Here is a 22,249-nt window from a genome sequence, read left to right on the forward strand (position 1 = left end):
CTGGGAGAAAACGAGGCTGGGATGTCCATTAGATTTTATGAATTGGTACTTAATAGTGTCATGTTGTTGTATGAATCAGGTACCAGCTGAATACAGAAGAGTATACAGGCGAAATACACATGAGGGGGGCATGTGAAGTGCAATGAAACAATAATAGTATTTTTTATTACTTAATGTAGTTACTGTATATTGTGTAAGCTGGCCAAGGTTTTCCTCTGCAAGAGCTACAGTCTATGTCAGACTGAGAAGAGATTCTCTGTTGGAGCAATCTTACATAATAAGTGTCAAGAGCACAAGGTAATAGCACTTGAACCAACACTGAAGTCAATGTAGATTATATAGGCAAGCATTATGGAAATTCCCCTTAAGTATGACAGGTCCTTCATCCTTACATGAGTCCACCTGTCAGCACTTTGGGGACATAACCCTTATCTTCTACATGTCCCTCGAGAACACCATCCTCTGAGTTTGGGGCGATCATCCCAAAGTTCCCATTTGCTATTTTGGCTTATTCAATATTCCATAATTAGTAAGTAATTATGGATCATTTTGGATCGGAAAATTATTAGTTCACTTAAACTTTTCCCACTACTGGAACCTGTAGTATTAGTCCGCAGGGTCTTTTTTTTTTCTGATGTCATTTCCTATTTATCATTGGTACCCGATTCATGCAATGAAAGTACACGATACATTTTGAAACAAAATTCATACATAATACATTTCTAAAAATGGAAATACACATGCCTGAAATGAATATTAAAGTGGGTCTTTAGGTTTTAGTCGTTGACAGTGCTTTGTGCTTTGGCCAGCTGTCATGAATGCAGTGGGCTGCAAATCAACTCTGACACAATAGCTGATGGGACATGTTGTTGCTGAAGTGACTAACGGAGATCAGGATCATGAGACCTCAACCGAATGACCTCGCTCATGTCTGCGCAGAGTCAAAGGATGCCGTCACGATTCTCTGCAGACTCTGTGAGGAATCCTGCTTGCTTTAAGTCAGCTGATCTCTATTTTTTCCCGGACATAGAAAAGAATGAGTCAGCAGGAAACCTCTGTGTCACGTTTCACACTCTAACTGCTGAAATGCAAATAGATTTCAGCGTATAAGAGCACAGCAGTGAGTGCCTCATGATCTTCACCTCTTGTACATTTAGCTGCACGACACATGGGAGAAAACGAGAGGAAATGACGGATGACATGTTTGGTTTTCTCCAATTTAAAGGAAAAATAAGAATACAAATACATTTGTTACATTAATGTGTACCGTTATTTCAGTACTATTAATTTAAATTGTCTACATATAAAATGGGCATAAAGAGTGCTAATGTCTGACAAAGAGACTTCAGTTATACTCAGCAGCTCAATCTTATAATACAAAAAAGGTAAACGATATTTCTCTAATCAAAGCAGCCTGGTTCAGTTCTGCTGACTTCTGCTCAATGCCAAAAGCAGAACAGCAGACATAAACGTTTTCTTTCTTTCTTTTTAACCACTGACCTCGCTGTTAATATCTGCTCCTGCATCCAGCAGCATCTGCACCATGGCTTCGTCTCCACGGACACAAGCGTACATCAGCGGGGTCATACCCTACACAAGTAGATGCACAGAGAACGAAAGCAGCTGCGATTTAATCTTTCATTTTCTTGAAACACTCAATGGCATAACCAAATCCTAAAAATTCGCTTCAGGACACCATTTTCAAGCACTTTTCTCAGGGAATTTCTTATCCCCCCACTGAGTAATGTGAACTTGAGTTATACCATTTGTTTTTAGCTACAGAACAAGGCTTAATGCTTGGTCTGCTTGTCTTCTCGACAGCTCAAATTCAGGGTAGAGTTCGATGGCAGCGATATTCTGCTTCTGATGAACATTTTAAAGGATACCACATGAATTAAGATCTCCTCTGGGCCATCTGGGACACTACCTGAGGCTGTCTGACGGACACATGCAGTACAGCGCTCTGTATGTGAAAGCTTCTGCTAAGCTCAGCCCTGAACTGAATGTTGATTTTCCCAAGGAAAATCAGGAGCTACACTTGCAGTATTCCCCTGATGATTTATTGTACTTGAGGTGGAAGTCATGATATAGTGCAGAGCTCTAATGCAGGAAAATATATGTCAAAATAAGATTTAATATGCATAACTGCCTTTTAGCTCAAGAGTCAGCACTGTGCTCAGAAGCGGAGGAACCTCAGTTTACAAAACAAACAAAATAAACACTTCCACAGGCTGTGTGTGTGTGTTCATGTGTTCATGAGAACAAATGTGCCGGTATATGCATTATTAAATATGCTGACTGTGTTTCTAACCTGCTCACTCATGCTGTTGATACCATCCGGCCCTAGCAGGTTGACAGCCTGCTTTACCAGGTCTGTGCGTCCACAGCTGAGCATGCGGAAGCCCAAATCCTGCAGGAACTTTGCCTCAGAAGAGGCAGCATCCAGTTTCCTTGAGGCACAGAAGCAGTCATCCGTTCTGAAAAGCATAGCACACAAAGTGAGTGCAAGCTGACAAGTATTACTGTTTGCTACGTGCAGTGTTTTCCCTAAACACCTTGCAGGCTTTATTTCTTGACACTACAGGGAGGACGTGAAACACGCACATCTTTCCCTGCATGCATAATTGACATGTATGCGTGTATGCTTTTTGTGGGTTCAGATAAAGAAGTTGCCTGCACACATGTTCTGCAGCTCAAGCGCAAGCCCACTCACTCCCGGGCCTACCGAAGCTGGCGGGGCTCACAGTCCACTCCAGGCAGCAGCAGCCTGGCAGCCTGCCGCACATCATCGCTGTCCACAGTGAAGCTGCGTCTGTGCTCGGTGTGAACCACAGCTACACGCACCCACTCCATCAGAGGCGGCAAGATCAGAAATGGCCTATAGAGGGAGGTAGAAGCACACGTAGTTGCCACCATAAACACAGTGAAGTCGCACTTGGTGTGCGCAGGCATTTCACTAAAACGGAATTTGCATGTTATTTTGTTGCCACTGTTAATTATTGAGAAAAAGATTAACTCACTTTGAAGACCCTAAATCAGAACATAAAAGAGGTGTTTAGATGTAGAGAGGTTGTAGACCATATAACTGAAAGAAAATGATCATTTTAATCTGCTCTGCTCTTGTTTAATGATCTAAAGTCTGTCATAATACCATAAAATACTGCCCCGCTGTTGCTTATTGTTTAATAGAACATAAACCCATATGCCACAATGCACCATATAAACCAACACAATGCACTGCAAATTGGGGATGATGCATTATAAGACTTATATGCCTTTAAAAGAATCGTGATGTCATAATGCTGCCAGGAATTACATGTGTCATCATTTTCACTTCACAAGATCAAGTACTGCAGTTCCTCCTCATGTTTTCCTATAATGCTCCGTGTAACGTATTTCAGTAATTATAAAAGATCATTATCAGTTAAGGTAAACTGATCGTGTGTTTGCTTCCTTGGAAATGTACAGTACTGCGGCGTTCAGACGGCAGCAGGTAACAACCATTATACATCATACATCCTGTTCTCTGACAGAGAAGACTGAGAGAGCACACAGGCGTTTAAAGCTGTATTTGCACAGAGCAAACAATCTAGGTTGCATTACCAACCAGGCAAACCCCCCATGGGCTCTCAAACAAGCTATGTTTACTACATATCATCTGGGCTTATGTAATTAGATTCATTTCAAATGAGTCTAGCTCCTTCATGCTCCATGTTGACCACAGCTGAGAAAAGAGAATCAAAACCCAGCGCCAGGACCACAAATGCTTCAGTTTATATTGAGCTCACCTTTATTAAAGTTGTCCTCTTTGCATGTAATCAGTAAACAGCACAGAGAAAACCTCAGGCGAGGTCGTATTATTATTCCACCATCACCCAAAGCCTGTAACTTTTTTTTTATTATCAATACATGTGGCAATCATTTTCATCTATAACAGCCTGATTGCTCAGCGTATAAAATGTCAGTAATAACAAGAGATGCCCATCGTTAATCCCTGAAGCCGTGTTCTGGTTTTAATTATGTAAAATAGAAGAATTCAAAACCTCTACCTCTGGCCTTCTCTCCTCCACTCATCCTGCATCAGTGTTTACAACAGCCATATGGAATCCATATGAATGGAAATACATATACAATATGTGTGTTCACCTTTGTGACTGACTGATACAAAAGCAATCTTAAGTGAGTTGGTAATGCAAAACATAATGACACACCCATGTGCTTTATAACTACAGAAGAACAATGACTTTTCAAGACCTTATTATGTAATATAATAGGACAAAAGTCTGACACACGCTATTGGAATGCAAACAAAAATGTTTTTAAACAAACTGATATTTACTTTTTAAACCATGTATCATTTTAATTTTATAACAGCATTTGGACGACAGTAGTAGCAATTTGTTTAGTTTCTTTAAAAAAACTCAGACAGATTATTTGACTGTTGCCAAATCCAGAAGCTGGTTATGTGTTTGTGTTTGTGTGCTCTTTGCGGATTTATTAATCAGTATGTCGCTTTACAAAGGATGTCTTAATGGCTGGGCTGCCCTTGACACACGCTGATTGCACAACTCTCTCATCTCTGCTACTTTAAGCTGACAGGAGGGTCACTCAATATTAGTTTGATATGCTAAGAAATGCAAACCCTTGTGTTTGTGTTTTACTCACTTCAAAGGAGCCTGACCTACAGCCACGTGACATTATTACTTCTGCAGACTTCATTAAAGCTCTGCACAACACCTAATCAAGAGTCAGGAAACGTATAATGCCAATGCATTCCTTCTCAAGCCCAATGGAAACTTTGGTTCACAAGCAGTTCAAGGTCGCCCTGTTTCCATGCAGTGCTCTTTAAAAGTGCAGACATTCTGCAAGGAAACAGTTGAAATCAGAGGGATTTCCTTAATGTTGGGTCCAGAATTGGATTTAAAATGGCCTAAAAAAATATATAATAACATGCGCTAAATATGATGTTGGTTACAAACGGTGGAGCTAAAGCAGACATAAGTTGGATATCTGGGACACACATTAACTGATAAATTGCTCCACGACAGGTGATGAAAGTCTGGACTGCTCAGGCTCAACTGTCAGCTCTGTATTCCACAGAGGTTTCTACCAAAGCAGAGGAAATACTGAACATACAGCGAATAAATGTTTCATGAGTAGAAGTGGCAAAGAAAGTGAACACTGTGGGAACATGTATCCAAACACTATGGAAACACTGCCTAATTTTCATGCCACATGTGTCACCGTCAGAGTCCCACAGCTTCCTGAATATAAATTCCCAATAGGGCAGTGGTGGTAATTCTCAATGCAAGTCTGTTCACGGCTGCTCCAACTGCCCCTTCCTTCCACGACTCAGGTCACCCAGAGGGCTCGCTCAAGTAGCCAAGACGTTGACAATTCACTGTACTTTCCTTCCAGAGGAAAACATCTGGTCTGCCATTTCACGGCTTAGCACAGAGAGCCAGAAATACAATAATAAAGAAAAAAAAAAACAGTCAGCAGAGGTGTACAGTTGCAGCAGAATGATCTCTGCAGAAGCAGCATCACCACTGGACTGTGTTATAAGGTGAGGAGGAGGAGGAAGAGACATGCAGAAGCTTTGATTGTGTCTAACCAAAGGCAGTTTCCACTTTTTGTCCCAGTGACTTGTGGTGTGCCTTTATTATTACTACTAAACTAATAAATTGCAATATTTATGTGCTTTCCTGTTTCCTGTTTTACCTCCATAATGTAGTGCTTTATTTTTTGGTAGACAAATAAAGGCTTAACATTGTGCTGCTCACCTGACTTGCTTTTCAGGTCTTGATGCAGGATGACTGAAACTGAATCTCAGTTCCATAGTTTGTTATAGCACATAGATTTTCAAATTAAGCTGACAACCTTTACAGGTATCGAGGAGAATTTTGTATATGTCCTTCTGATGAAGGTAAGATAAACATTCACTCAGTTTTCATCTTGATAAAGCGTCGATCGCAGGGCTCAAAAATAAATCTAATGTCAAGTGTAAAAAACTGCAGTCCCTTAAACAGCCACGGACAGAAATGAACAAAAGCAGAAGAAAGTTTCCCTTTCATGACTCAATGAAGTGGAGGAATTTCCTATAATTTACCAATATTGTGATGCTTTGGGTGACAGGTGGGGGAACTCAGCATTTCTGGTGCTCTGTAGTCTGGCAGGAGCTCTCAACCATCTGTGTGGTGCTGGTTTCTTTTCTTGCCAGTTATCATACAAACAATATGACTTTAAAATGGTAGCCCACAAACCAAAAGGTGAAATCAGTTCAGTTATAACCCTCTTGTTCTATAAAATCTATGCTGTCTGCTAATTCTTGAGGTACAAATCTAGTAAACAGCTTGTAAACCTTCCCGTAGGTAAAGGCTTTGTGTGTTTTGACGCTTTAAAGACATGTTTAGACGTTTCTTTTCTTTTTAAAAAATATAGGAAAACAAGTGCGAATAAGAAAAGCAGACTAACTGTTGTGGTTCACTGGCTCCGTGAGCCGCCAGATGCAGTGACGCTCTGTTACTCTGACTTTTTTCTTTTACTGCTGAGTGTTGCTGATGAGAAATGTGGACGTGCATTTCCTTTATTTTGCGTGTTTGCTTCTAACCTCTCGGTTTGTAAGGTAACCTTGGAGGGTTCAACGTTGGGGTTTTCCCACTCCATCTGAGGGCAGTGCATGAAGTAGCACAGCGTGTAGATAGCTTCCGGCGCCCAGAGTATCACGCCACTTTTCTGGTGCATTGGTGTCCCATTGCTGTGGTTCTTCATATACAGTGGCTGTAGGTGGTGCATAGCCCGTGACACCAAGTCACCTACACACATACACAGACAATACAAACAGGAAAACACAAAAGGAACACAGACAGTAAGAAACGAATTCACGGGTTCACTCAGTAGATGAGAGAGATGAGACCGAAATATTTTAAGCACATGGCCTTTAAAAAGACATCTGGGAATTATCTTTATTCCTCCCAGCCCCCTTGGAGCTCACTCTGTCAGGGGAAATCGAGAGTTTCCATGCACCACAATCAGGAAAAAGACAGGGTTCATCCCAGTTCTTTCTGTGCAGCTCACAGGAGGAGAGCGAGAGAAAAAGCATGCCCAGGACTGCAATGGATGAAGAATGAATATTTATGGATAAACATAGCTACTCCAAGCTATTTCCCCTGCATAATTTGTCAGTACTTTAAGGTCATCCAGTTGGGCTTCAAAACTCCAAACTCGAGAGGGTTTTGCTAATAAAAATCTGAACGTTCTCCTAGCTGGTTTAGAAAAAAAGTAAATAGTTCTTGGAAAAGTATGTTCAAGCCAGCTTTTTATGCCGTGGGGACCAGACAGATGGCCTTTTTGTAGAGCAAATTCAGTTAATCAGAAATCAAGAGCTGGCCTAGAAGTTTCTTTAACAGACAGCCCAATTCTTTCATGTGACTGTGGTTGGTTAGTTATTGAATGCTTACTTGAAAAACAACCCTGTTTTATTACAGCTGGACTCAAATCCCATTTTGCTGAATGCTGTCAGGTTACCGTCGCTTCTCCCTTCCTGTCTAGACCCACCGCGTGATGAGAAAATGTGATGAAATTGTGAAGCAGGGTCGCTCTTAAAAAAAAGAAGGAAAGAAAGACACACTGTGACATATTGTCCTGGCCAGTTTGATAATGTTGAAGGCACAAAAGCAATAGAGCATGATGACACTTGGTTCCCTGTTTCCAATGGAATATATTGTATGTGTGACTATTCGATACAGAGAGGGAACAAACAGCCATTCTCATACACAAAAGGGTTTGTTTAGCATCAAAATTGCGCTATTTGGCGCTTGCCAAGACTCCATTTAGCCTTGACAATGTGAGAGGCAAGTGTGAAAAGGATGCCTGAATGAGGGAGGAGCATTCATGCAATAAAACAATCAACTGTCCTTTGGGAACAGTGGCGCTGCACTGATAGAGAAATCATGTTGTGATTCAATGAGCAGGGAAAATTATGCCAGGAATGACCACCTCTTGTAGACTTTTAGCTTAAGCTTTGCTGTTCCAGTTACTCTCTGTTACTCCTTCTTTCTCTTAATTGTACCAATGGGAATACAGATAAGCTGGTAACAGTTCCCTTTGAAGTTCAGTAAGGGAGCCAAGGTGGTCAGCAGCAGGCAGTTTTCATGTCTTATTTATGCTGCTCTGTGACATTTCCTTTCCTGGCTGAGAAGGCTCACGAGGTTAAGAATGTAGATTATTTCAAAGCTGAAAAAGTCCAACAGTAGTGCAGCTTCACGTGAGATCACTGTAGCAGGTGTAGGTGCAGCACAAAGTGGTAAGATTTCTCTTTGGAAGGTCATTCAGAAGTGCGACAGTTTAATAAGCTAAAATGTCAATAGACTTTTAATTACAAGATCCAAGCTTTTAATCAATACCTCATCCTTGGTGATTAATTCTTTATACCAACAAGAAGAGGAGAGGTGGAGGACACACACAGCAGATCCTGCTTCTCAGGTTCTCAGTAATTACCTTTTAGCAGTGGGGTCATGCTCTCCATGTTTTCAGAGCTTTATAACCATCCTCGAATAGCAAAATCACACAAATCGACCAGTTTACAGAGTATAATGGCACTGGTTTAAATTAGAAGGGGTTTTATGAGAGCTGGCTTAAGGTCAGTAAACAGCAATGCAGGACCCACATAACAAGCACCCTGCTCATTACTGCAGAATCTGAAGGCAGTGTAATGTTCAACAGTGAGCGAGATAAATGTATTGAATTGAACTGAATTGATATACCTTTATTAGTCCCATGAGGGGAAATTTCATAAGGCTGCCGACCTATTGCACGCAATGGCGGCGCCATCTTACCCTGTGACCCTATGTGTGTGCGTGTCCAGAGTTCAGCTGAGACAGTGTCCTTCGCCCTGCTAGGCTAAGTAAACAGTCTTCCAGCCAACCCAGGTGGCCTTGCATGGAATGGGAAGGAACAGACTAAATGTAGAAATTCTCGCTGTGCAGCTGCTGCCATCATCACACGTTCTGTGCTTCAGTTATTTGCCACTACGTCGTGATTATAACAGCCGCCTGTGGCCATCTTGCCTCAACAAGATGCTAAGCTATTCTTTTGCTATTAGTTTTGTCCATTTCACAACATCCAGAACTCTCAGGCACTCTCTGCCACCCATAGCGGATAGCATGGAGGGCACAAACTGTCTGTTAGTGTAGTCGTGAGTGGAACTTCTACTCTTTAACTACCTCTGCTTTACTTTTGAGGGGCCATCACAGCACACAGTGTCCCTGCAGTAATCTGTGTGAGTCCGAACTCTGCCATCTTTCAATCTAGTCAGGTTAGTTTGGACAAAATCCGAAAGTAACATTTCTTGCTGTTAGAGGACTTGAGAATTTTTAGTAAAGAAGGAAATATATATGCAGAGGTTTGACATACATAGTTGTAGATATAGAATAGCTTTGAGAGAAATGGTGAACAAGAGCTGAACCATCACACAGACACTTATTAACCTCATTTGATATCATTTAGCATCGAGGCCGTAAAGACATAATTCCAAGGGTTGAGCTGACCACAGAGCAAAACACTTTTAACACTTTGTGCAAAGAAAACCACAAAAAAATAATTAACTTGCTGTTTTATTTGGAATGTGGCAAACCCCCCCCCCAAAAAAAACACAACCCCAGAGGAGATAAATGAGAAAATCAAGACATTTTCACAGCTACAGGAACAAAATGATCTTTAAACATCAGTGGCTGATTAGCAGAACCTGCTGTAAGTTCTTGGTGGAGAATAGAAAAACAATCACGCTCGACTTAGAGTAAAGACATACAGAAAGAGATGAGACAAAAGTCTAATAATAATAATGAATAATGACATTTGAAGCATGTTTTTTTAATCAGCGACATTAACTAATAATAAAGGACTGAGTACCGACAAAGGAAATTAAGGCTAGCTTTGAAACATGAATGGATAATACAGGCATTATTATTTTAGTGACATATAAAACTAGAGACAGAATAGAGGTAATCTGTGACTGCTTCACTCTTGTTTCTCTGTTTCTAAATTGTGTTTAGTATATATAAAATTGATGGTATGGTTTATATATAGTCATTTTTAAACACCACTGAAGGATACTATTGAAATTACTTGAGTTAATGAATTTTGGAAAACTGTAAGACAGCTTGACCTTTACACAAGTTACAAAATAAATTAAAATAAAACAGCTTGGTGCTGGAGAAATTTCACATGTTTGCATTTTGCACTATGTGGTCTAATAAGGCAAAGTATTTGCTCAAATACTGATTGGATAACTCTTTTCTACACAGCATCATATTAGTTAGCATTCTGGAAACAACTCCAACAGTTTGTTAATTGGTCTGGCTGTCAGTCTCATTATTTCCAAATTAATGGCATTCAGCAAAAAGACAGAAAAGATGGAGAGATTCAGGCTGACTTCTTAAAAAAATGGGGAACTCACTTAGGGAGAATTTGACAACCTTGAGGCTTTAGGATTGATTCAGTTTATTATTAAAACTGATTTATGGAAGGAAGTGTAATGTTTCATATAGTAAAATTCAAAGAGAAAAAATAGTCTTTGAAGCAACCGACAGCACACTGTTACCTTAATCTAGCTTAAATACCACGGACAAGCTTGGCTCACGTAACTCTTGTATATTTCCCAGTATATTAAACTAATTCTTTCAAATTTATGTTTAAGCAGTTTGCACAGAAAACATACGTCTGCTCTTTGTGGTGTAAAGAGTAAAGAGTTTCCACGGACACGTATCCTTCATCCATTGCCACTTCTGTGAAAAGACTAGTTCAGATTTAGCAACACACACAGCAATATGTGGAAAATATCTGAAGTAGGACAGCATGACTGAGTGATCATGACACACCCATAGTCCTAATAACTGCAGCATTTGTGGAGCCATCATTTCAGATATGCTAATATGGCCTTTTGCTAGAAGAGATGAGGAAATACAAAGAGGTAAATCAGCGAGAAACCTCTTAAATTGAGTCTAAATGCCAGTGTGAAAAACTCACACTGCAGGATTCATATTTTTACTGTGCTGGAAGAGCCAAGGTTGGTTTATTCCAGGAAACTGGTTTCAGAAACTCTTACTGTTCTTTCCCCCTAACCTTTTAATCTTTTACTCCTTCATTCATATCTTAGTCTCTTTCAAAAAAATTGACTTTGTGACAGCCTGACAGTGCAATCACTGCTGCTTTTCACAGTTATTCATTTTGTTTCAGCTTGAGCTGAGCGACTGGCTGCAAATCCTCTAGTTATTTACAGAATTGCTCTCCAGAGCTGATAACATTACCACTGGACTAAGCTGTCCTATTAGACATGAGCGGCTCTGTTGTCTCACAGTGTGTTTGCAGTGTCAACATAACAGTACAAGTCCTTGCTTGACCTCATCAATACAACACGGACAGAGGCCCTGCGATGTGGCTCATCACTGAAGCTGCCCTGCAGTCGGAACAGCATGCAGTGAAGAGAACTGTCTCAGTTTTTATTGTGATGATAAATATTTACGCTGGATATACAGAAAATACTTTGAGTCTTTTCTTAGTACGCTGATGCTATAGCAACAGAAACAGACCCTTCCCACATTATTTGGCTTGGGGATTGATTTATTTTTAAATTTTTTGTCATGCACATTAGGACACAATCTGTGCTTTTTTCAGCGTATGCACCATTATTCTTCTTGACACTGCTGTCCTTTCTTTCTTGCAGAGCTGCAACTAAAGACGCAACTGTTCAGCACTTGAAAAGGAACATCCCGATTCTGTGATTATATCTGATCAAATCAAATGGGAATATGTGCCGCTGTGTATTCAGTGGTTCGCAGCACAGCTTGCAGATGTCTTCAAGCGCCATTATCATTTGTTGTAAAGTTTCCCCTTAAAACAGAACCCAAAGTAGAAACTGTTATGAAAGCTTTATATTGGACCTTGTTTGAGTTCTATAGCATATTGTCCAATTTTTGTGAGCAAAGACAAAAATGTCAAATACAACCAGTATGTAATGCTGAAAACCTATTACAATGAGAGAAAACTGACAACTAAGGCTTATGTAAATGACTTCATGTTGTATAAGCGTACGCAGACAGCATTATGACGCCCATTATTCTTTAAATAATGAGTACATTGTAAGTGGACATGCATTCAATTAACTTTTGGAGGACTTGTCAAACTTATAAGCTAAAATCATTTATTTTAATGAATGGCTGTGGTTCATTAGGATTGCTCCCATTGACAGTGTAACTCCCACACATTTATTTAAATAAGCACACTTGCGGTCAGATTATAATATAGTGATTTACTGATAGAGCGGGACAATATTCCTGCTCTATCAAACATCAGATTATCACATTAGATGATAATGTCATCTAGCTGGAATGTGAAGATTTTCCAGAGCTGAACACCTTCACTAAAAAGAATAAGAGTAAGATACAGTAGTGTGTAAATTTCTTTCATTTCTTTGTGCAAGTAGGGAAGTTGGCGCAGTGATTATTGAAAAGTGTGCAAACATACATGGAAATACACATATAATGCAGTTTGTGCAATTCTAACAACTTGAAAACTGTTATTCCTTAACAGTCTGAACTCTCTCAGGCAAGCCTTCTTGTCTTTTCTTTAGGCAGTCTTCAGGAATGTTTCTCCAGGATTCTTAAAGGACATTGAAAGCTCTTCATAGAACGTTGGCTACTTTTTGTTCCATTCTCAAGATGATCCCACGCTGCTTCACTAGTGTTACAGTGTGTTTTTCTATCCAGGCATGTTTTTAATGCATTGGTACTATGTCTGGGATCATTGCCATGCTGAGAAATAAGGTTGCTGCCAATCAGATGCTTTCCGTATAGTATTGCATGGTGGATCAAAATCTTATGGTATTTTTTAAATGCATCAGTTTAGACAAGATTGAAAACTTTACTGGTTGCAATGCAACCTAAACCATGACAGAAACACCGTGTTTTACAGATGGCTGTAGACACTCACTGTTGTACCTCTCTCCTGACACCTTCCATACCAACAATGCTTTAAACCAAAAATGGCAAATTTGGATTCATCACTTAATTAGACCTGTTACCACCTATTTTCAGTCCAGTTTGGCATACCTCAGCCTTTCCTCCCTGTTTCCCTTCCTTAAGAATGGCTTCCTGGCAGCTACCCTTCTACTCAGACCATTTCTGATGAGGCTTCAGTGAACAGTAGAAGAATCAACTGAAATGATCAGATGCATCCTGCAGGTACAGAGTCAGGTCTTTGCTGGATTTCTTATTTTTTTGTCAATGGCATGCCTTTCAGATACCGTTCATCTGTTTTTAGGCCTGACACTTCTGTTTGGCTTATAGTTTTGGCTAATAGCTCTTTGTGCAAAAGTACTGTTTTAAACCTGTGTTACCATTGGCATATGATGTTTGAGGGGTTTTTTTTTTTTGCAACAGACAGCAAGTAAAAAGTGCCTAAAGATACAATTCATTTTCTCCAAAGAAAAAAAACTTTGATCCTGGAGAACTATTGCTCAAGACTGCTTTAAAAAATTACAGTAAAGCCTGGCTCCTTGTAAGTAAAATATAAAGAAATGAGGACCAGCTTAAGCCTTTTGCACAGTACTGTTTGTATGAAGTGTTGGATCTACACATGATAATTGAATCAAAGAAGGATAATATGGTTAAACGTCTACTAATATAAATATCACGTCTTGGGCCTGCCAATTTTTTTGTTTGTTTGCTTTTAAATTCCCTTCATGACTTTTGATTTTTTTTTTTTAAAGTTGGCTACACAGATTTGAGTTTTGATGTTATGACATAAATTTGATCATGTCATGATTAACCCATTAGAGCCCAGCACCATTTTTATTGTCAGCAAAACTATGGGAGAGTCAAAGTTGAAACTTTAACAGCAACTTTCCTCAGTGTGCAAAGGGGCGGTGGATCACCATGGGATCTTAGGGGTTGAAGTGGGAACTTCTGCTGTAGGAAGGAATCTCCATCCTTAAGTTGTTGCTAGATAAAATGTCATAAGTAAAAGCAGCAGGAATCACAAAGATAAAACTTGAATTTTGACATGTCCATCACCTCAAGGATGGAGATTTTTCTACAATACCTGTAAGTGATAAGAGAATTTCCTTTTTCTCCCCTTGTGTTTTGGAATCGTTTTGAAAATCGCCTGCAAGATTTCTGCAGGCTTTCAAACCTCAGTGATTAAAGACTGATGCACACACTGTATTTTTAAAGTTCAGGCCTCTAAAAAGAACTAAAGTACTCATCTCAAGCAATGTCTTGTCGTGTTATATGAAGCAGGTATCCAAAACTGTGCTAACATATAAAGTGCAGACTTATAAATATCACAGCTGCAGTTGTGACTTGTGAACACGAATGTGATGCTATAAAAGCCGTACTGTTCTGCAAAGTCTTTTGACAAGATATTGAAATGCAGCTGTCCTGCTTCGCTCCAACATAATTTTAATAATAACAGCTGAATTCAAGCAGTAAGAGTTTTGGGTATGCTGTCTCACGGTCACATTTGCATGGCTTACTGGGACATTTGTGTAGAACAGAGTCATCAGTAAGGTTTATGCTGTAACAAGTCAAAATGTCTGCTGTGAAAAATGTTCACTGTTGGGAAAGTCGGATGATAAGACCTCACTTGCAAATTTATCCCACAGGCGTTGGTGGAGACTGAACTTTTTTACTTGAGGGTTTTTTTTTTTCATTTTTAAAAAACATCTCAGTCAACTGTCAAAACCGAAGCTGGGAAACAACTTTCTATGGCTCTGTGCACAGAAACAGAAAAGCATGTTGAATAAGCATCACAAGCCCTGTAATATTTTTATGGGACACAAACGGCTCCAAAGAAAGAGCCGAATAACCAAATGCCTTGCTCAAATGCATAGTGGCTCTGGAGGGGAGGGGTACATAATAGTTTTCTCACCTCTGCACCTCCACTTTTCCACATGCATGCACTCACACATACATATACGACTCACTCAGTTCAGAGATGCTGCCCACTCTCGTGGCCAGTAAGCACTGTTCAATGGAGCGCAGTTCGGACTGACTGTAGGTGTTTCCCTCTCCACTCTTCCCAGCTCGTTGCTGCTGCTGGTCCCTTTGAAGAGTTAGACCCTCGGGTAGGCTGAGCACACCTGAGAGCGAGAGAAAAACAGATGAATATCACATGTACATGTGGGACTCATGCTATAGCACAGGCAGGCGTGCACGCTCTAAAAAGGGATCATTTAAACTATGTATCGGACACAGTTTTTGTGTTTTTATTGTGGCTGCATTTTTAATGTTTACAGGTTTGATTTTTTTCACCAGTGGTATCTTCTATCTTTGTCATCTGTGCTTGGAGTCCCCCTGTGCAAAAACTGCTTTTTAGCAATTGTATATCCAGTACTATTTGTTTCTGGAGAAATGTCCCTGCTAAATACAATAAATATGCTGCGTTGTTTTCTCATATTCTTGAAGGATTAAAACTGGTAGATTCATTCTAAAATGTCATTAATATCTCATTTTCCTCCTATCATATAAATGGAAAGAACACAAAGGTTCAGGATATTAGAAACTGCGCGCATAATTATTTATATCCAGAGTGAGAGTTTGATTGTGAAAACAATGGAAGCAATACAATGTAGTATTTCTGCCTCCTAGCTACACCTGTCAGACACTTCTCCCAAAGGTAATAACGTGTAATATTTAAAATGTGGTTTCATTATTCACAGCTCTTCCTCGTTCTGTGAGTGATGAGGCAGATTCTCCATTTCGCTCTGCTGACAGTTTCTGATTCCTCTGCAGCTTTGTGCTGCAGCCTTCTCAATGTTCGCAGGGTGTCAACTTATGAAATGACTAAAGGCTGCGACTCTCTGCTTAGCCCTCTAATCACTGATGGAAAATTAGCTTTGGTTTTAATGTCTATTAGAATATTCTTCCAAGTTAAATGCACATGTACATGTGGCACTCATTATTCTGTTGTGCAGGAAGCAGGCAGCTACTTATGAAGTGATTCTTTTTACTTTCACAAGGCAGGAAAAAATGCATGCAAAAGGCCGACATAAATAGTTTTTGTAATAGTTTTTTTTTTTACACACTGACTGGACAATCTAAATGATCATCAAATTAATGCACTGTTCATGGAATATTACTTTTTGAAAAATGTTTTCTAACATATGAGCACATGTTCACTTACATTTGCAAATAGAAAGATCAAGTGTAGCACTACTAACACCTAGAGATAAAAAAAAAAACCCCAAACAGCCTTAATAATCAACTCAAAGAAGTTCTTTAAATGTGCTGGTTTATAAAAAGATACTTGTAATCGTAGTATCTGTAGGTTCTCGGTCATTTAGGTCATGGTGAGCTAAGGAGCTTGGAAAAAAAGCGACTGAACTTCCTTAAGTTTTTTCAAGATGTTTCAGCTCTCATCTGAGGTAATACCTGTAATCATACATTATTTATGATTGTGGTTCACTGTGCATTATACAAGGAATAAAAAAATCCTGGTGCAAAAACAGTCAATAAGTCACAGTTGCTTATCCTGTAAACCTAGAGAGCAGCAGTCTTGGCACTATCTAATCTATATCTTTGTAAAACCAGAGAGCTACTGTCAGCCTGAGGGACAAGATGTCATCATCTGCTGCACCAGTGTCAGGTGGTCTTACTCGCTTCCATTGTCAGTCAGAGTCCAACATGAACCAGCAAGACAGAGTATAAAGAAAAGAAACTTACTTTCTGTTTCTGCATAAGGAACCTGTCTACAGGGATTTCTTTAAAACACCTTTGTTATTGCTTTTATTGCTCACAATGTGCCTTCTTTGACATGCGGTTGTGCAAACTGCTGGAAATCCATCTTAAACCATTTAAACCAGCAGGAGGGATACCCTGGCACCTTCCAGCCTCTTACTTTCCTTTCAAACAATTATACATCAGAGTAAATAGCCCATTCAGTGTGCCTACAGGACTCATGACCTACTTCCTTTGATGTGCCCAGACTAAAGGCATCCAGTTGTGATCTAGCACAATAATGCACTACACATACAACAATTATAATAAAATGATTTCAAAAAAGCCTAATTCATTTTAAACCAGTAAATCTTTCATTATTAATTTTATTTATTTATTTGTTCATCTTGTGAAGATGAATAGAAAAGGCTAACGAATTCAATTTGATACTTTTTGTCAAAAAAGTTATGATAATGATAAACATACATAACATATTATTTATATATCTTTTTTCTCTAAAAAAAAGAATACAGCTTTTTAAAGGCAAGTTACTTAACACCTACTTACCATCAGTATTAGGTTTACTACACCAAAAATAGTTTGTAGTAATAAATAAATCTGGTATTACAGAAATATCACAACTACATTTTCTTCTTGAAATTCACAACTTTGGATGGCTGTAAATTAGTCTTCACAGTAAAGTTATACAAAAGTTCTGAAATAAACCGCAAGTGATGCAGCCAATTTATCATCAAGCCAGCAAAAATAACAGGAACTGTACAATATTTGTACAAAATATTACAGCAACCTGTTTATTATACCAAAGTGGTCACCATATCATCCCCATAGCACAGTGATGGAAAAATATGTGTTTATGGATGCAGTAGGCTTTGGTCCATTGACAGTCTTTCATTTACTTCTAAATAAATAAATCTTCTCAGGTCGTAAATAACCCTTTATGGCATAACTTCCTATTATTCTTTCCATCCATCCATCCATCCATCCATCCATCCATCCGTCTTCTTAAACATATTTGTAATTCAGTGTTGCAGCAAGGGCAGAGCCTATTCCAGCTGTCGTTGGTCAAGAGGTGCGGTACACCCTGGACTGCTTGCAGTATTACTGCTTTATCACACATATCTATTGTTAGATATTCACCAACAAAAGAAACAAAATTTTAGTGAATGTCACGCAGAAAACTCTGAAATGGTATTATCATGGCTGCTCTGACTGTATTGTTTACAGTACATTCATCACAGCAGAACAAGTGTTTGTCAGACTTTGTCTCCGTGATAAGTTGCCAACTAGTTTGTAAAAGTAAATAAGCAATGAGATCCATCATTCTGGCTTTTTTAACTTGTGTATAAACATAGAAGTAAAAAAAAAAATCTAACAAACATACATTACATTTGATCGTTCAACTGTCATGCTCCTTAATCTCGTTCAGGGAAATAGCAGAACCAGCTGACAGTGATGGTGGTTGCTCTGAGTATAGACTGAGGCAAGGTGACTCACTGGCTCTTTGCCTCCTAATGCAAGGCACTGTCTAACCTCAGGCAGGCACTGATGGAGCTCTTACATGCCAGGCAGCCACTGCGGCTGCTCTCTCTGTGTCTATGTTTGCGTGAGTATCTTCCTCCAGATGTCACTCTGTCTTTACACTTTGAATCTCTTGGGAAATGCTCTCAGGTTTTTCAATTACCTCACATAATGTTTTAAGTTTATTATTGTGCATAATCATAAAGAAATAATAGTTGGCAACCACGCTAGGTTATATAATACTGAGATATCCTATCGGGCACCTGCCTCTCTTTAAGTGGGCCGGTTGCGTTTGCCATATGGCAGCTATTCAGTGTTGCTGAAGAGATGAGGCTGGATGATCCTCCAGGCAAGACAGTGTCAACGAAGAAGAAGTAACGCGTGCAGGAGTTCCCATTAAGATGTCACAGAATGCACCTTAGTCATATTCAGTGATAGACAGCTGCACAGACCCACTGCACGGTCCAATGTATTTCATGTTTGCCACTAAAATATATTGAGATGAGACATGTGTTACAAACTCTTAATTCACAGTTTTTTTGTGGGGTTTTTTTTTAGATTTTACAAGACTAACTTTTGGATAGATGTGTACTATTGCACTCCTGCCTGGTGAATTCATATTTTTTCATAGTCTGGGTTAAAATAAATCTTTATACAATAATAAACACATTTTAATCTTCCCAGTGAAATGGACTGGCAACCTGCACTTCTCACCCAGTGACAACTTGGATGCGCTCAAACCACAAATCCTTTAAATTCACAGAAATGTACAAGCATGAAACTTTAGTCTTCTTTTCTTAACGTTTCAGGTAGAAGGATTTCCCCAAAATATCACTAAATGTTACCTAAACTGTGAGTCTGTATATGAATTTAAAAAAACTGCAATGTTTGTTGATTTGATTAGCAGTAGTGGAAGGAGTAGTAGTAGTGGTAGTAGCAGTGGTAGTAGTAGTAGTATGGATCTGCTGACTCTTCTCAGGGTTGACTAGAGCAGTGGGGCAGGAATGCTGACCTCGATGTGGCTCCTACCCTGCATTTAAAATCTATTTTGGAGGGACGCACAGGGAAGTGCACTTCTCTAAACATATTTTAGCTCTGCAGGAACGCTGGCTTCAGTTTTTTACATGCAGATAAGGTACAGAGAAAGCAGAGTGGGGCTTTGTTTTAGAAAAAAAGCGCTTTAAGCAATGCAAATGTACAAGATGATCTGACCTATTATTTAAATAGCAGAGTGAGAAAAAGAAAGCAGAAGGGCAGACAGTCAAAAAAATCATACAGGCCTGACATAAACACTCTTTTTGGCTGTAAAGGGTTAATAATGTTGTTACTGTACATGGATCACAGTAGTGCTGCCCCACGCTAGGCTCCATGACTGTTCTGCCAGGCCAGATGGCCACCATATGTATACTGAGCAAGTGATCATAGAGGGAGACATAGCACGACAGAAAGCAGAAAACAGAGCGGTGAAATGTGTTAAAATTCCTTTCTTACTCCTGAAGGCTGCCATCAAGAGTAATTGAACTGCAGAAAGAAAAGGGGCGTAAATATAAAGCTAGTATTTTTTTTTTATTACAGACCAGGTATGCATGGGTAGACTGTAAATCTCCAGAGGTATGGTTTTGGCTTGGGTTCTCAGGTAACCACAGTATGGTCTGAGGTAGCCACAAGCTTTCAATTTTTTAGACCTGTGCTCACCACACGGGTGTGAAGGAGTTCTGTGAAAAAGTAAATGTACCCTTCAAAATGTCTGGTAAAATTAGGAAACTGGCAGAGGGAACCACGCACACACACATACATTCACACAAATGCTCATTTACAGGAGCTGCAAACAAGTTAATAACAAGTCACGCTGTATGCAACGCTGAAGAGCGTGCACACAAAAGCAGACACACACACATAATTATCAGTAATTAAAAAGTCTTAATCCCAGACACTTCATGGGGATGTGATCTGCTGGTAGAACAATGTGTTCAGCTAAACCCAAACTGAATATTTCCTCTTCTGTAGTCACGTTCAAGATACAGTCTGCTGATGATCCAGAATGCAGAATGGAAAAGGCTCCCGAGTTTACGTGATGTGTTGTTCCGAAGGAAGCACACAAGCCTCCTGATGTGTTCTTATACAAGTATGAGTAAACCGCCGAAGGAAACACGTCCCAACTGTGGGTTTAGGTTTGTTTTTGTTTGCACATGATCAAAGGAGAGAGCCCACTGAAAACAAATCCTGCGCCTGTTTCATATAATGAATCTAAAAATGAATACAGCATTACATTGATCCTTTATTGACACCCCTCCTCCACACAGAGGTCATGGGTGTGTTAGAAATACAACAATGATGCCACTACAAGCTGATAGAGTCACTGTCTCACACCTTCAGGGACACAATTAGCTCGTGCTTTCTGAAGCTTCGACAACGTGGCAACCATTTTTTTCACCTTGCCCTTTACAGTGTTTCTGCTTCAGGTGTTAGCGCGATTCGCTCTTGTCTTCGATTAGATTCTTTTGATTGAGGTCACACCTCATCATTGACCTTGTTTGAAGCAAGTCCATTACACACTGACAAATCAGGAAGCAAATAGACAGATTACAATCAATTCAGTGCATTCTGCCTTTAATATGTAGACTAGTGTCTGAGGGAAGCACTTAAATTGGTCTTAATCTACTCTGCACTCTATATATATTTTACCCTTTTGAGAATCTTTGTTGCTAATTGTTTTGGTTTTACATGTCACAGTTTTAATGGTTCATTCACTCCCCACAACTGTTTTCATTCCCAATGAATAACCACCACACGTTTGCATGCTTCCCTTAAATGAATGGTGATATCTATCATCACTCCTTCTCTTCCAAGATTATGGCAATTGCTCACAATTAGCAAATGAATCTTTAAGTCACTTAAGTTAAATCAAATCAAATTTTAATCAGTTTTGAAGAAATGTTCTCAAGTTGTTCAAGGGAACAACTCGGGGCGATCGTGGCTCAAGAGTTGGGAGTTCGCCTTGAAATCGGAAAGTTGCCGGTTCGAGACCCAGCTCTGACAGTCTCGGTCGTTGTGTCCTTGAGCAAGACACTTGCCTACTGGTGGTGGTCAGAGGGCCTGGTGGCGCCAGTGTCCGGCAGCCTCGCCTCTGTCAGTGCGCCACCAGGGCAGCTGTGGCTACAATGTAGCTTCATCACCAGTGTGTGAATGAATGGGTGACTGACTGAATGTAGAATGTAGCTTTGGGGTCCTTAGGGACTAATTAAAGCGCTATACAAATGCAGGCCATTTACCATATTGCATTCACAATAAAGGAACATTTGGCCTACAGGCCAACCTGAAAACCTCTAGCCTAGACTGCTGCAGGTACACTCTGATAAACTTGTTGGATGCTTTCTGTAAATCTCTAAAAGAAAATGAGAAAAAAGGGAGATTTTTGAAGGTAAAGGCCTAGATATTTTCCTCTGGAGCTAACGGACAGAAAAATAGACCCCAAAAATTGATTCTAATGGAGACAGAATAGTGAACTTAAGTTTGCAAGTGGTCAAAATGAAACCAGGTCTTTTAAAAGTACAAATGGGCAACCATTCGCTAAAACTTTTAATTGTAAATGCAATATCCTTTAAGTTTATAGCTATAAATATGAAGTGTTTTTCTCAGCTATATCATTTAATGAAGAAATTGCACATTAATGCAAATTAATTCAAATCTATCTCTCATGTTGGGTGCCATTAAAAGAAATACTGGAAAAACATGGACATCAAATTTTTAATATAAATTCACTTAAACACAGATAATCTGAATTTCAAATTTCTCACTAATATTTTCCACATTTATTTACTACAGCTCGTTAAGCTCTTATACTGACTATTCAGCCATTAACTGGGCTAGCTTTTGTAAGACTCTCCTTCATTAGTAGTATCTGGTAGTAAGTATCTTCTTTTTGCTTTTACAATTTAGACATCAAAATTGTAGAAATCTCACGTCTTGTAAACAGTAAACTTAATTGAGCAGCATAA

General features: G+C 39.5%; 1 protein-coding gene across 1 annotated transcript in view; it reads right to left on the minus strand.

The window, feature by feature from the left end:
• The window catches only part of abtb3b (ankyrin repeat and BTB domain containing 3b), a 71,820-nt gene that overhangs the window by 12,839 nt on the left and 36,732 nt on the right, over window positions 1-22,249 (minus strand). The window contains exons 2-6 of the mRNA XM_085411711.1: window positions 14,981-15,136; window positions 6,611-6,815; window positions 2,726-2,878; window positions 2,312-2,477; window positions 1,501-1,590 (exon numbers count right to left, since the gene is read on the minus strand). Of these exons, the coding sequence (XP_085267837.1) occupies window positions 1,501-1,590; window positions 2,312-2,477; window positions 2,726-2,878; window positions 6,611-6,815; window positions 14,981-15,136 (770 nt within the window). The remainder of the gene's footprint in view (window positions 1-1,500; window positions 1,591-2,311; window positions 2,478-2,725; window positions 2,879-6,610; window positions 6,816-14,980; window positions 15,137-22,249) is intronic.

Source organism: Rhamphochromis longiceps, linkage group LG7 (assembly GCF_057381845.1).
Source record: "Rhamphochromis longiceps isolate RC_006_pf linkage group LG7, R_longiceps_female_GT1.1, whole genome shotgun sequence".
Lineage (NCBI taxonomy): Eukaryota > Metazoa > Chordata > Actinopteri > Cichliformes > Cichlidae > Rhamphochromis > Rhamphochromis longiceps.